The sequence below is a fragment of the Pholis gunnellus genome (genome assembly GCF_910591455.1).
Source record: "Pholis gunnellus genome assembly, chromosome: 9".
Taxonomy (NCBI): domain Eukaryota; kingdom Metazoa; phylum Chordata; class Actinopteri; order Perciformes; family Pholidae; genus Pholis; species Pholis gunnellus.
Window position 1 is genome coordinate 14241284 of NC_136535.1, and position 13751 is coordinate 14255034.

Here is a 13751-nt window from a genome sequence, read left to right on the forward strand (position 1 = left end):
AATGTTCAGTAATCACTGTAACACTGCCCAACATGGTGCATGGTGACATATTCATCTTTACGCTGTGAAGTATACTTTTCAAGACTTTGAGTAAAAGCTGTGCTGTCTGCAGAAAAAAATAGCTGACTGTCTGTTAGCTGGCAGCATGCAAGAATATGTTCATTTGTAGCTTGATTTTCAAATAAGCTAAAAAGCTACTAGCTAATGTGTTTTGGGAATATTATGTTGTTATTCTTATATATTATTTTTAAATTTGCACAAAACTACATAGTCAGTGGCAACCGTTTGCACACAAGTCACTCATACAGATGCATGTTTAAATATAAATGAGAGGATTTTTCACGTCCTTATTTATAAAGCCAGCAATTGATAAGCAATTCTTCAAAAATATCAGGGAGTCAAATATGCTAAACGGAACTAAAACCCCATGCGCTGTTTTTTGTTGTACTGTTCATTCCTGTACTGTTTTTTTTTATTTTACCAACATTATTTTATACGACTTCATAATTTCAGTTTCTTTACTTATTTTAAGCAGCATTAACTCATATTGCATGTTTAAGTATGTTTTAGGACAGGGCCTCATGTGAGTGCTTTATGCCATTTTATCTAAATAAAAACCATATACAAGCAAACCTGTTGTGTCGTATTTTACTTAATTGAAGCTTGAGCTTACTTTGACATGGTTTGCCTGTTGTTTTTGTGTGGGTCTTATTTGAATAGTTTCATTTTAGCTAACACTAGTAAGGTTTCCATCCACGTGTAACACAAATTTAAACTGTTTTTACAGAAATCAGCAAAAAGGTAGGATATTGTCATGATGTGGTTCTTTCTCTCGATGCAAGTAAACATCATAGCAATAATTTTAGTACTTTGTCATGGTGTTGACAGGGAACAATTGCTTAAATACCTCCCTGTGTTGTAGCTCTAGACGGGGCTGCCATTCACTTAGTCATGACCCCACAACACCAAGCACTACATTTCTCTGTATGCAGACAATATGCTGCTATTCCTTTACAGTGCCCTTGACTTCCCCATTGAACATGTTTTTCAGAATATCAGATATTTGAGTTTCAATCCATCCTTTACTTTAAACACAAATAACTAATACATGTAAACAGAGATGACATTTAATCTACAAAGATAAATAATTCTTATCTTATTGAAAATGTGTGCAAAATTATATCCAAATGGTATCTTCAGTGATTTAAAGTTCTTAGTTGCTCAGAACTTTCCAGACTTCAGATACCCTCAGGCTTTCCCTTCTTACATCATCACAATACTGCCTCTCCAATCTACTTAGCTGTCCCCACTTCTCTCATCAGCCCTGCAGTTACCTGGCTTCCCCCACCCATCTACTGACCTGGTTCCTATTTCGCCATGCTCTGCTGCTCTTACCTGGCATTTCCCACCCACCTCCTCACCTGTATCTCATTTCATCTTCGGCCACTCCCAACACATGCCGTGCCAATGCTCGTACACCAGCTAGTGAGCCTTTCAGCAAGTGCAAACATGTAGCCAAACGTTATACAATTGTGTTTTTAGGCTATTTTACATGTAAAATACACTACAGAAAGCGAGTGCGGGCTACATGTGGTTTAAATGGGGGGGGGCGGGAGTGAGTACAAACGAGAAGAGGGTCAAAACATTGTTGTTTGGCATACAGCAACATACAACGATATAAAGTAATAGTCCATTTAATATATTTATCGGGTGTTGGAACATGACTTTCCACTGAGAAATGTGGATGTGCTTTGCTCCTTCAGCCACCTGCTGATTCACCCCTGGTGTGTGAAGGAGAGATACAGCATGTCCTTCCTTCCTGCAGCTGTCAGGCTGCACAATCAGCAGTGCTCCCAGTAGACCACACAACACAAACGAATTTGTGTAATATAAATACACTGTGCAATACAACAATTATTCTGTCTGTATATATAATATTTTAGTTATTGTGGATTTTTTACTTATTTAATATTCTTTACTGTTTTATTACTTATTTACTTATTTATAATACTTGTAGTGATCTTGTTTTTTTTACTGTATCTTGTTTGCACTATACTGTATGCTGCTGTAATCCTGTAAATGTCCCGCTGCGGTTGTCACGGTTGGGCCTTGCTCTGTGTGTGTGTGTGTCTCTCTCTCTCCTGATCATGCTCATCATCCCCACCTGTGCTCAATCACCTGCCCCTGGTTTTTCCCTCTGTCGACCCCACTCATTCCTACTCACCTGCCAGCAATCCGCTCATCACTCCTCACCTACTTATACTCCCCTGCTTGCCCTGCTCCAGTTACAGGCTTATCAATTCATTCAGTTGTTACTGTCATCTCCCCATGGTCTCGTCTCTGGTGGTCTTCTCTTGTGTAGACTGTCTGACTCCCACGGTTTGTGTCTTTGTCTTTTGCGACCAAGCCCTTTTTATGACGTTGATGTTTTTCCCAGTTTGGATTTTTCACGCTCCCGGTTGGAGTTATTTTGTATCTCTGTTTTGACTGTTGAACGCCCAGTAAAGAGCTTTGCATTTCACCTCACATTGTGTCCTGTGTCTGAGTCTGCGCCTGAGTCTCTGCTCCACACTTAAACCCACATAGTAAACGATGAACATGGTCACAGCGGCTTAAAAGCCTGAAAACTAACATCACGTGACTATTGACGTACACCGGGCATGCAGTGGGTGCCGGTCCTCCTGGTTTTCAAACCTACTGGTTTCCCTTCCGTGCGTGTGTTGTGTTCGCGTAACAGCAGCAGCTGTTTTCTGCCTCTGTTGCCAGATTCGTCACACATTCACAAACATATTACTGGAGATCTAAAAGCCACATATATATATTGCGGGGATTACGATTGTATAAGTGAGCACTACATCACAGCCACGTATGAAGAAAATATATTTATGGAAAGATCGCATCAACGTGGATTCGAACTCTGTCGAGCAAGATAGTAATATATTCCAAAACGGCCGCGCTACGCGATCCGCCACTTTCATCTTACGTCACTGTCTAGCGCCTTTCCCTGAACGTAGCTGATCATGACCCCCGCCCTCGGTAAACTATCAATGGATAAATCCAAAAGAAGAAAAGTCACGGAGGAAAATAGTTTAATTCTGCGTGGACGTATTCATTTGCTTTCACTGCGAACGATGCTGGCTTACCTGTATGCTTGATATGTGGCGAGAAATTTGCAAACAACAAAAAATGTAATGTTGAAAGACGCTTCCAGAACAAGCACACAGCATTTGCTGGAAAGTATCACGCTGGAGTTGAGCGAAAAAGATTGATTCCTCAACTGCTGCAGCAATCTCTCCTCTTCATTAGAGTTTGATATTGTTCTAACAGGTAAAATAGCAATAAGATGTCAACAAGTGTCTTTATTCTTGTTCTGTAATTTCATAAATACAACAAACTATGTTTTTTGTATATATAATATAACTATATATAAAACTTCATAAACTGTGACATCAAATAGCTTTTGCGGCTCCAGATGAATTTTATTTGGTGGAAAATAGAGCAAAATGGCTCTTTGGACAGTAAAGGTTGTCGACTCCTGGTCTAGACATTGCATCAGCTCCTCTGGCACCTTTAAAGACAACAAACACAGTAACCGATGCAGCACACAAGTAGACTAAGCAACACTGTCACAGTACACATGCAAAGCAATAACATTTTCTTGTTGCAGTATGAGATTACCATATACACTGTAATAATTAGGTATTTGGTTAATTCGTCAAATTAAAAAAATCCCAATTGTCTTCTTGCCTTTTAGCAACATAGTCTTGTGATAGGTACCCAGAACGTATTTAATCGATTCCTAATATGTACTGAATAAATTCAATGGTGTTTGCGGGTTTGAATCCAATGTTTTTTTCTTCCAATCTGTAGACATAAACAGATGATAACTTTCAAGAGTGGAACTGTGTGGTAATGATAGTAATTCACAATGACCAATGGACGAGGAAGTTAAGGAGGAAAATATTTAAATACAAATACCCCCTTGATAGCCGACCTTTGCTCTAAATTGGCACGTATCGTTCAATTCCAGTTAGTTTCACATTCTTCATGAAACACATTTTTATGTTGCCGGCTGGAAAGTCTGATTAAATGAGGTCCTTCTATTCAAGAGAAAATACCAGACATTTGGCAGCAGTTATGGAAACACGGAAATGCTTAACATGCCATTATGGACTGAGTCATTTAAAAGTAACCACAACCACTTGGCAGTGGCGGGCCGTGCATTTTATACCTGGGCCTTCTGTGCTGTCCTACAGTTGAACCACCTCCTAATAACCTCATTATGACACCACATAAAACCATATAAAATAGCTAACTTTGTGATTCTGTTTAGGCCAGCAGAGAAGGCTTTGCTGGCCCTGACGGCCCACCACTGCCACTTGGGTGTCCCACATATTTTGTGGTTCATTTTTTCAAACTGACTTTTTTTATTATGAATAAACACAATCCTTTCAAATGTGACATTTATCAACCCAAAACAAGATATAAGACTGCTTAGTTGACTAGTGTTTCAACAGGAACAAATTCATTCGGGACTGTTCAGTTTTGTTTAACGTGGTTTGAGGATGCTAAAAGAAATCAGATCAACTGGACACCTTGACAGCTTCATCATAAACACACTCTAAATATATTGTTAGAATCTCTTCTGAGATAAGACATACGAAGGATAATTTGACACAATGATGGTGAGTGTGGACCTGAAAGCACAATGATCAGTATATCTGAAACAAACTCAGCAAGTAGACACATGTTGTCTGTTTTATGAGAAGACTAAGACAAAGCGGGAGTGTATATGTTTGAGTATGTTTGTGGCTCATAAAAGGAGAGTAAAGATGGATTATTGAGTTGGTGATAAGCAGTAGCCATATACAGATCATTACCACCATCGTTGAAGCCACCTCCAGATCCAGAAGCAACGAGTACCAACTCACTTTCGGATGGGGAAACTGTTGTTATGTAAGTAGTGTTAATTGCATAGAATAAGACAGAATTACATGGATTAAATATATAGACAGTGAGAAGAGCAAACTAGACTAACAATTTTCTCCTCTGCAGCACCTGTATACAGATGGTGTCAAACAACTGAGCAAATATCGTTCATCTTGATGCTGTTACTTAGCACATGACTTTACAGCACACAAAGAAGAAAATCCATCTGCAGCCTTAACAAGAGGCAATGAAGAAAGATTTCTCCTGCTGCTGCCCATCCCTGAGCCCCAGCAGGGAAACTGCTCGTTTTTACCTGCTTTCCGTGCTCATTGCTCTTTACATGCTGGCTGGTGCAGCCATATTTTCCTCCTTGGAGAGACCAGCAGAGCTAAAGGCCCACCAGCTCTGGGAAACGAGGCTAAGAGACTTCGGTCATGAGCATAATATTAGTTGTGAAGAGCTGAAATCCCTATTGCGCCACTATGAAGAGGCGAGGACTGCAGGCATCCGGACAAAACAAGGCAGAGCCTTATGGGACATCCCAGGTGCCTTCTACTTCGTGGGTACTGTAGTCTCCACCATTGGTGAGTCAGGATATAATACTATATTGAAAATGGTAACATCTGCTGTTTCATCCACAATCCATATTTGTAAAACAGAACACAAAATACAGTTTCAGTTCCAAAATGTTGCTTGGTTTTAATGAATGATCAGCCTGTGAAAAACTTGAATTTTAACTTTGTCAATTTTACAGTTAAATGTGAAGTGCAGAATTTGAAAAGTTGATAACTTCAACAAATTATGTAAGACAAGCCTCATTACCAAGTGATGGTTGTTTCGTTCTGACTGCTGCGGCCAAAATGTTATGTCATGCAAAATGACAGATACACAGATAAAACAAAGGCCAATTGTTAAGCATGTGCTGAAACAGAGAGGACCCGTTGACAACCAATCAATACCATTTCCAAGTAACACACACAATTGAACTAATCCTATTAGACAGGGCAAGCCATATTGATTTGGGGGGGGGGGGGGGGGGGGGGGGGGGGGGGGGGGACAGGGTACAGATGTTTTAACTCCACTGCAATCCATCCAAATCCATATTTCACCTGAACCCATAGAGCTTAGGGCAAACATTACAAATTAAACCAGCCTCGTTTCTGAGAATCAATTTACAGCCTTCTAAATGTAACCACTATCTTCAGGCACTCTCTGTCACTGTGGAAACTGAGGGACAAACGACACTCAGCCTGGATCAATTTCCTTTGTACAACAACTTCCATATTTACTGATCGCAATCATCTCATGATGTAACCGATGGGATTTTCCATTCCATCCATTCCATTTTCCTCCGCTTATCCGGGGTCGGGTCGCGGTGGCAGCAGGCCAAGCAGGCTGACCCAGACTTCCCTCGTCTGCATATAGCAGAGAGGTGATCCCGAGACCCCCGAACCTGACGTTCTCCACCGCCCGGCTGCGCCTAGAAATCCTGTCCATGAAAGTCACGAACAGGACCGGTGACAAAGGGCAGCCCTGGCGGAGGCCAACACCCACCGGGAACGTGTCTGACTTATTGCCGAGAATGCGGACACAGCTCCTACTGCAGTCGTACAGAGACCGGATCGCCCGTTGTAACGGGTCCGGCACCCCATACTCCCGCAGCACCCCCCACAAGAACCCCCGAGGGACCCGGTCGAAAGCCTTCTCCAAGTCCACAAAACACATGTAGACTGGTTGGGCAAACTCCCAGAACCCCTCCAGTAGTCTTGCGAGGGTGAAGAGCTGGTCCACTGTTCCACGGCCGGGACGGAATCCGCACTGCTCCTCTTGAATCCGAGGTTCGACAAACGGTCGGAGCCTCCTTTCCAGCACCCTGGCATAAGCTTTCCCCGGGAGGCTGAGTATACCCCGATAATTCGAGCACACTCTCCGGTCCCCCTTTTGAAAATGGGAACCACCACCCCGGTCTGCCAGTCCATGGGCACTGATCCCGACCCCCATGCGACACTGAAGAGGCGTGTCAGCCAAGACAGCCCAACAGTGTCCAGCGCCTTCAGCATCTCAGGGCGGATCTCATCCACCCCCGGCGCCTTGCCACCAAGGAGCTTTTTGACTACCTTAGCGACCTCTGCCAGGGATATGGGTGAGCCCCCCAGGTCTTCAGGCGCTGCCTCCTCTGCAGAGGACATGTTGGTCGGGTTTAGGAGTTCCTCAAAGTGTTCTTTCCACCGCCCGACGATGTCCCCCGTCCGGGTCAACAGTTCCCGGACTAAATCAACTAAATCAGACTTTCTGGCGTTTTTCTTCCCCAAGATCAAACACATGACATTTCATATATAACATGGTTATGACTCCCACGTTTGTATTCCCTCACTAAAGAGCTGCCTTTCATTCCTTCCTTCCTTTCAGCACACTATCTACAAACATTTTTTTATAACTTTTTGGACTGGGGATAGACATAACGAAACAAAACATACAGTATGTGGCTGTCCTGGCCGACCTGCACATGCCAAAACAATCTTTAAAAAAACAAGTTCACAGCCATGTAATTGGCTCTGTCGCTGTACTGAGGCATAAATGTTTTTTTTATTTAACTAAATATTTATATGGCAACATGGTCACGATAATGATGTTACTTGTTAGCAAGTATAATGTTTACCGTGTTCTCTGTCCGTCTGAGTTTAGTGTGTTAGCATGCTTAACACAAAGTGCAGCTGAGGCTAACGAGAATGTCTTACAGGTCAAATACCAAAGTGTTTGACCAATCAAATTTTGACGAGATGGTGGAGCTAGAAAAAAACAGTTAACGGTTAATGTTATTACAATTCATCCTAAGGAAGGCATGTTTTGAAGGCAATTTTTGGCAAATACCACAAATGTCAACTTCATGGTATGTAGCACTAAAAGAAAAGTCCGATTTTGTGCCAATCCATCAAGTAGATGTTGAGATATTTCTCAAGATGAGTGAAAACTTTGAGCTGCTGGTGGTGCTTCACGAACAGTCAGAGGATCACCAAAGTCATTAGATGAACTCCCCAGGGACCCGCAGCGGCTGGCCATAAACCAACTTGGCGGATGAAGCTTGAAAGTCCTCCTTGGGGGCTGTCCTGAGCCCCAATACGACCCACGGGAGCCTGTCCACCCAGCCACCGTCCTTGAGGCTGGCCCGAAGAGCAGCTTTTATTGAGCGATGGAACCGCTCACACAACCCATTAGCTTGTGGGTGATAGGCAGTAGTGAGGAGATGTGTGAAACCACGGGACTGAGGAAGAGGTCCAACCAGGTCTACATTAACCTCCTTTCTGGAACCGAGAACTGTGCCAATGGGGCCTTTATGTGGCGGTGCACCTTGGAGCGTTGGCACACCACGCAAGTCCCGGCCCACTTTAGCACCTCCTTCTTAAGCCTGTGCCAGACAAAGTTAGCTGCCACCAACATCTGAGAGGCCCTCTTACCGAGGTGTGACAGACCATGAATAGCGTCAAAAACCTGCCGTCTCCATCTGGTGGGAATGACCGGCCGTGGCTGACCTGTGGAGACGTCACACAGGAGCGTGGTGCCTGTTTCACCTAAAGAAACCTCCTTCAACCGCAGTCCCATTGTTGCCGTCCTCAATGCCTGAACGTCTGGTCTGAAACTTGATTGATTCTGGGGCGTCATTCATGCCGAGTCTCAGACGAGTCGGCAACCGGACCCGAACCAGACCCGGTCCGACGCATTTCTTCTGGCGGGCCGATGCTGGCCCCGGTTCTTTTCGATTATGGCCCAGTGACGGCAGTGTCGTCACCCGGAATCGGGCCAGTGTATTCGGGCCGATTCTGGGGCGTCATTCATGCCGAGTCTCAGACGAGTCGGCAACCGGACCCGGCCCGATGCGTTTCATCCGGCGAGCCGAGTTCAGGCCGATGCTGGCCCTGGTTATTTTTGATTATGGCCCAGTGACGGCAGTGTCGGCACCCGGATTCGGGCCAGTGCATTCGGGCCGATTCTGGGGCGTCATTCATGCCGAGTCTCAGACGAGTCGGCAACCGGACCCGAACCGGACCCGGCCCGACGCATTTCTTCTGGCGGGCCGATGCTGGCCCCGGTTCTTTTCGATTATGGCCCAGTGACGGCAGTGTCGGCCCCCGGAATCGGCCCGGTGTATTCGGGCCGATTCTGGGGCGTCATTCATGCCGAGTCTCAGACGAGTCGGCAACCGGACCCGGCCCGATGCGTTTCATCCGGCGAGCCGAGTTCGGGCCGATGCTGGCCCTGGTTATTTTCGATTATGGCCCAGTGACGGCAGTGTCGGCACCCGGAATCGGGCCGGTGTATTCGTCCCGATTCTGGGGCGTCATTCATGCCGAGTCTGCTGAGAGTCGGCAACCGGACTCGGCCCGACGCGTTTCTTCCGGCGTGCCGAGCTTAAGCCGGATCTGGCCCAGATCATTTTGGCTACCTGGGTCATGGTTATGACTCCCACGTTTGTATTCCCTCTCTAAAGAGCTGCCTTTCATTCCTTCCTTCCTTTCAGCACACTATCTACAAACATTTTTTTATAACTTTTTGGACAGGGATAGGCATAACGAAACAAAACATACAGTATGTGGCTGTCCTACCTCTTCGGTGCCAAAACAATCTTTAAAAAAACAAGTTCACAGCCATGTAATTGGCTCTGTCGCTGTACTGAGGCATAAATGTTTTTTTATTTAACTAAATATTTATATGGCAACATGGTCACGATAATGATGTTACTTGTGGGGCAAGTATAATGTTTACCGTGTTCTCTGTCCGTCTGAGTTTAGTGTGTTAGCATGCTTAACACAAAGTGCAGCTGAGGCTAACGAGAATGTCTTACAGGTCAAATACCAAAGTGTTTGACCAATCAAATTTTGACTAGATGGTGGAGCTAGAAAAAAACAGTTAACGGTTAATGTTATTACAATTCATCCTAAGGAAGGCATGTTTTGAAGGCAATTTTTGGCAAATACCACAAATGTCAACTTCATGGTATGTAGCACTAAAAGAAAAGTCCGATTTTGTGCCAATCCATCAAGTAGATGTTGAGATATTTCTCAAGATGAGTGAAAACTTTGAGCTGCTGGTGGTGCTTCACGAACAGTCAGAGGATCACCAAAGTCATTAGATTCATGGTTCTCTAGGTTAAATTTAATAGCAGTCCATTCAATATTTGTTGAGATATTTCATATAGACAGAAGTTGTGGACTGTGTTTTTCAACCTTTTCTGAGCCGCGGCACATTTTTTACATTAATAAGATCCCGCGGCACACCAACAACCAAAAAAGTTACAAAATGACAGCTTTTAGCATAATACAGCATACTGTATGCCAGGGCTCTCAAACTCAATCACAGAGAGGGTCATTAACGTTTAATAAGATTCAGATAGACTTTATTGTCCTGAAGGAAATTTGTCTTGGAAACATACATACAGTGTCTGCTGTTAAAACCATACAAGTAACATATTGCATACATACATTACATACACAGACTGTCGCCAGTCCACACAGTACCTAAAAGACTGCCACCAGGCAACAAATAATAAACTGGATAGAAGGGATATTGGACAAAGTGCAAAAACAAATAGGCTACATTCTTTTATGCATATGTACCGGAGCCAGATGTCTGGCATCTTTTCTTGGCTGCCAGTTCAATAATGTCTGGGGTTAGGTTCTGTGCTATGGAAACCCTCAAGATGGAGTGAAGGTGTGCATCAGTGTGAGACGACTCCTGTGTGGGTTTCCTGTAAAAAGCTGCTCACACAGGTATGTGCTTCCAAACATGCAGAGTGTTTGAGCAGCATGTAGGCGGAGTTGAGGCATCGTTTCGGGGATGAAGCTTGTAAACTGTGCAGTGCCCACAGAGTCATACTTTGCCTCGAGTGTGTCATTACACTGGAGGTCTATCATTTCCATTTGGATGTGCACATGTGCTCTTTTGGTTTGCTGAGCAGTTCAAATTTAAATTTCTGAGCTGCAAAGTCGGCAAATCGCTGGTTAACCCTAACCCGAGTGCGAAGTGCGGCCATGTTTATCAGCCGGATATAATTGAACCGAGGGCCGGAGCAAATCGGAAGATATTTATTTATTTATTCATCAAATATTTGATGTTGTCATTGAAGCTGTTTTGACAAAAACGAGTAAATAGATTATATGAAGTTACCTCTCATCCTTTGAGGAAAGAGCCTGGAAGACTTTGAAATCAGGGAGTACAAAGTATAAAATAAATACCCACAATTATACATCTAATTTTGTCGTTTTCATGGTAATGTGATATGTTGCATGCTGTCCCGTTCCTATTTACACCATTTCAAGCCCTCACTGTCTCTCACACTCAACCACTTTCCAGGTGACGTCAGTAAATCCTTGAGGGTTCAGGGTTTGAGGCTTTAGAGATGTTTCTCCTGTCATCACTGACGTGCTGCCGTTGTTGAATCAGGAAACAAATACAGTAGCCATCTGTGTTCAACCAGAGCTCTACGATACCTCATAACAATAGAGACCAAACTATGTGTATAAATGTGTGTGTGTGTAAACCATATGATACAAACAATGAAAAAGTCGCTGCCGTATTTACGTCTATATTACGTTATTGTGAGTGTTGATGGAGCTGCTACAATGTTAGCATAGAATAGCACCGATCTATGCTCCATTGAGAAAACAAGTATTTTAAAAGTTATTTATTTTGCGGAGAGAACTAACAAAACACGCGAATGAGCACACATGGTCCCCATTGAGACCGGCGGCACGAATTGCGTTTGGTGTGAACTCATAACTGTGATATCCTCCAGATTTCCCACATACGCCTCCAGAAGTTTGAGACCGGATGGAATGTGTGAAACAGGAAGATTACAGAGGAGTTGTTTGGTATGCCCTGGAAAGGAAAAACTGACAGATGATGTTCATTAATGAGTGGGATGTTAGAGTAAACCACCGTGCATTAAGAGATAACAGGGATTAACTGATTCTGTGCAGCAAGGAGACATTTGACAAAAGTGATCACAGAGACATTTGACAAAAGACAGAAATGGACATGTTGAAAATTACTTTTCAACATTTTGCGTCGATGATAGAAGCTGTACAACAGCTACTTACTTGTTACTAGGGTAAAGGTCTTGACATCATCAACATTAATAGATTTCTGTTTCCTCGGAAACATCAACATTTCAATACAATCCGGTCATTAACTTGTGAAAGACAAACCAAGGGAAGGAGGGAAGCCACAACCTCCACTACCACCTCCGGTGTTTGCCGGAGGTAAGAGCCTCACACTGTGGACTGCTGACTCAAAGGTCAAGTTTTCGTTCAGGGAAATTTGGAGGAAAAATAAACATTTATTTTGTTGTTAAGCACACAAACTAAATCATATATTATGGGCCAAAAGCTACCTAAATAAGTTTGCAGGAAAATAAGCAAATATGGTTATTTATCTTGATAATCCATTTATTTAATGTAGATTTCTGATCACTTTTTTCAGTTATTTTCTTAATATTTCATAAACATTAACTTTTACATGTGTTTTGCATTTTTGTTCCATATCTTCTCCCGTCAAAATACAGGCCATTTTTATTTTTAAAATGTACACAGTTTAAACTTCTAACATCCTTACAGGGCATAAAAGGGGATGTTGACTTGTCATACTTTCTAAGCAATTGCTGAACACAAAACATTTCCAGTGACACAATCCTCTGTGAAAAGACACCAATGTTATGATAGCGTGCGTAATCACAGATGAGACCTTTAACCTTAAGTGTTTCTCTTAGGGTTTGGAGTGACGGCCCCTTCCACTGTGACAGGGAAGGTCTTGCTTGTTTTCTATGGGTTGCTGGGCTGCTCAGCCACCATACTCTTCTTCAATCTCTTCCTGGAGAGAGTCATAACATTGCTGAGCTTGCTGATATTCTGGTGCCACAGAAGAACTGGACACAGCGGACTGGAGGGCCGAGCCAGTGAAGACAACAAAAATGAAGAATGGAAACCATCAGTATACCAAGTCACCCTCATCCTTTTTGTTGTTGTCCTGCTGGTTGCATGTGGGGCTGCCTCTCTCTATTCAACCATGGAGGGCTGGACTTACATGGAGTCCCTCTACTTCTGCTTCGTGGCGTTCAGCACGGTGGGCTTTGGGGACTTTGTTAGTGGCCAGCGAGAGCACCATGAGAACATCTTGGCGTACCAGGTTGCAAATTGTCTCCTGATGCTCTTGGGAGTGTGCTGCACTTATTCCCTCTTTAACACCATCTCTGTGATCATCAAACAGGGGCTGAACTGGATGCTTGGAACAATGGCTTGGATGTGTAGCTGTATCCGCCACTATAGGCTGCAACTCAGATCACTGTTCAAACTCTGTTCTTCTGACTCTGAGCCACCTATATGCTATTGTGAAGATGACACTCTGCATAGACGCCAGGTACAAGCAGTTTTTAGTTCAGGCCACCGTATGATGTGGCACTCCTTTGTTCCAAATGCTATTGGAAAATGCCTTTGTGATGAGGCACAGGTAGAAACGGTGTGCCACAGAGAGAGATAGAGCTGGGTATTAGTTCATATGAAAGGAATGTAATCTATGCTAGACCACTGCCTACCTGGCAAAATTAAATTATTTCTGAACACATAATAACAAACACAGCAATAGTAATCTGTACCTCTAATTAGTAATCAAAGGGTTAAAATGCTGTTAATGTTGTCTCAGATGACTGAGCTACTGTAAAAATCATCTACCACATTGTTGGTGAATTTATGTTTGAATGAAACTAAACCAAGACACACAATCATTAACAAGTGGTCAGCAAGTCATCAGCACGTTTCAAAACATGCCTGTGA

General features: G+C 43.4%; 1 protein-coding gene across 1 annotated transcript; it reads left to right on the plus strand.

Moving 5' to 3' along the window:
- Window positions 1–5176: 5176 nt before the first annotated feature.
- Window positions 5177–13458, plus strand: LOC306701212 (potassium channel subfamily K member 13; the record flags this gene model as incomplete). The annotated part of the gene is made up of 2 exons (XM_079166468.1): window positions 5177–5513; window positions 12692–13458. 2 exons carry the CDS (start codon window positions 5177–5179, stop codon window positions 13456–13458), a joined length of 1104 nt encoding a protein of 367 aa, XP_079022594.1.
- Between the last annotated feature and the right edge of the window lie 293 nt (window positions 13459–13751).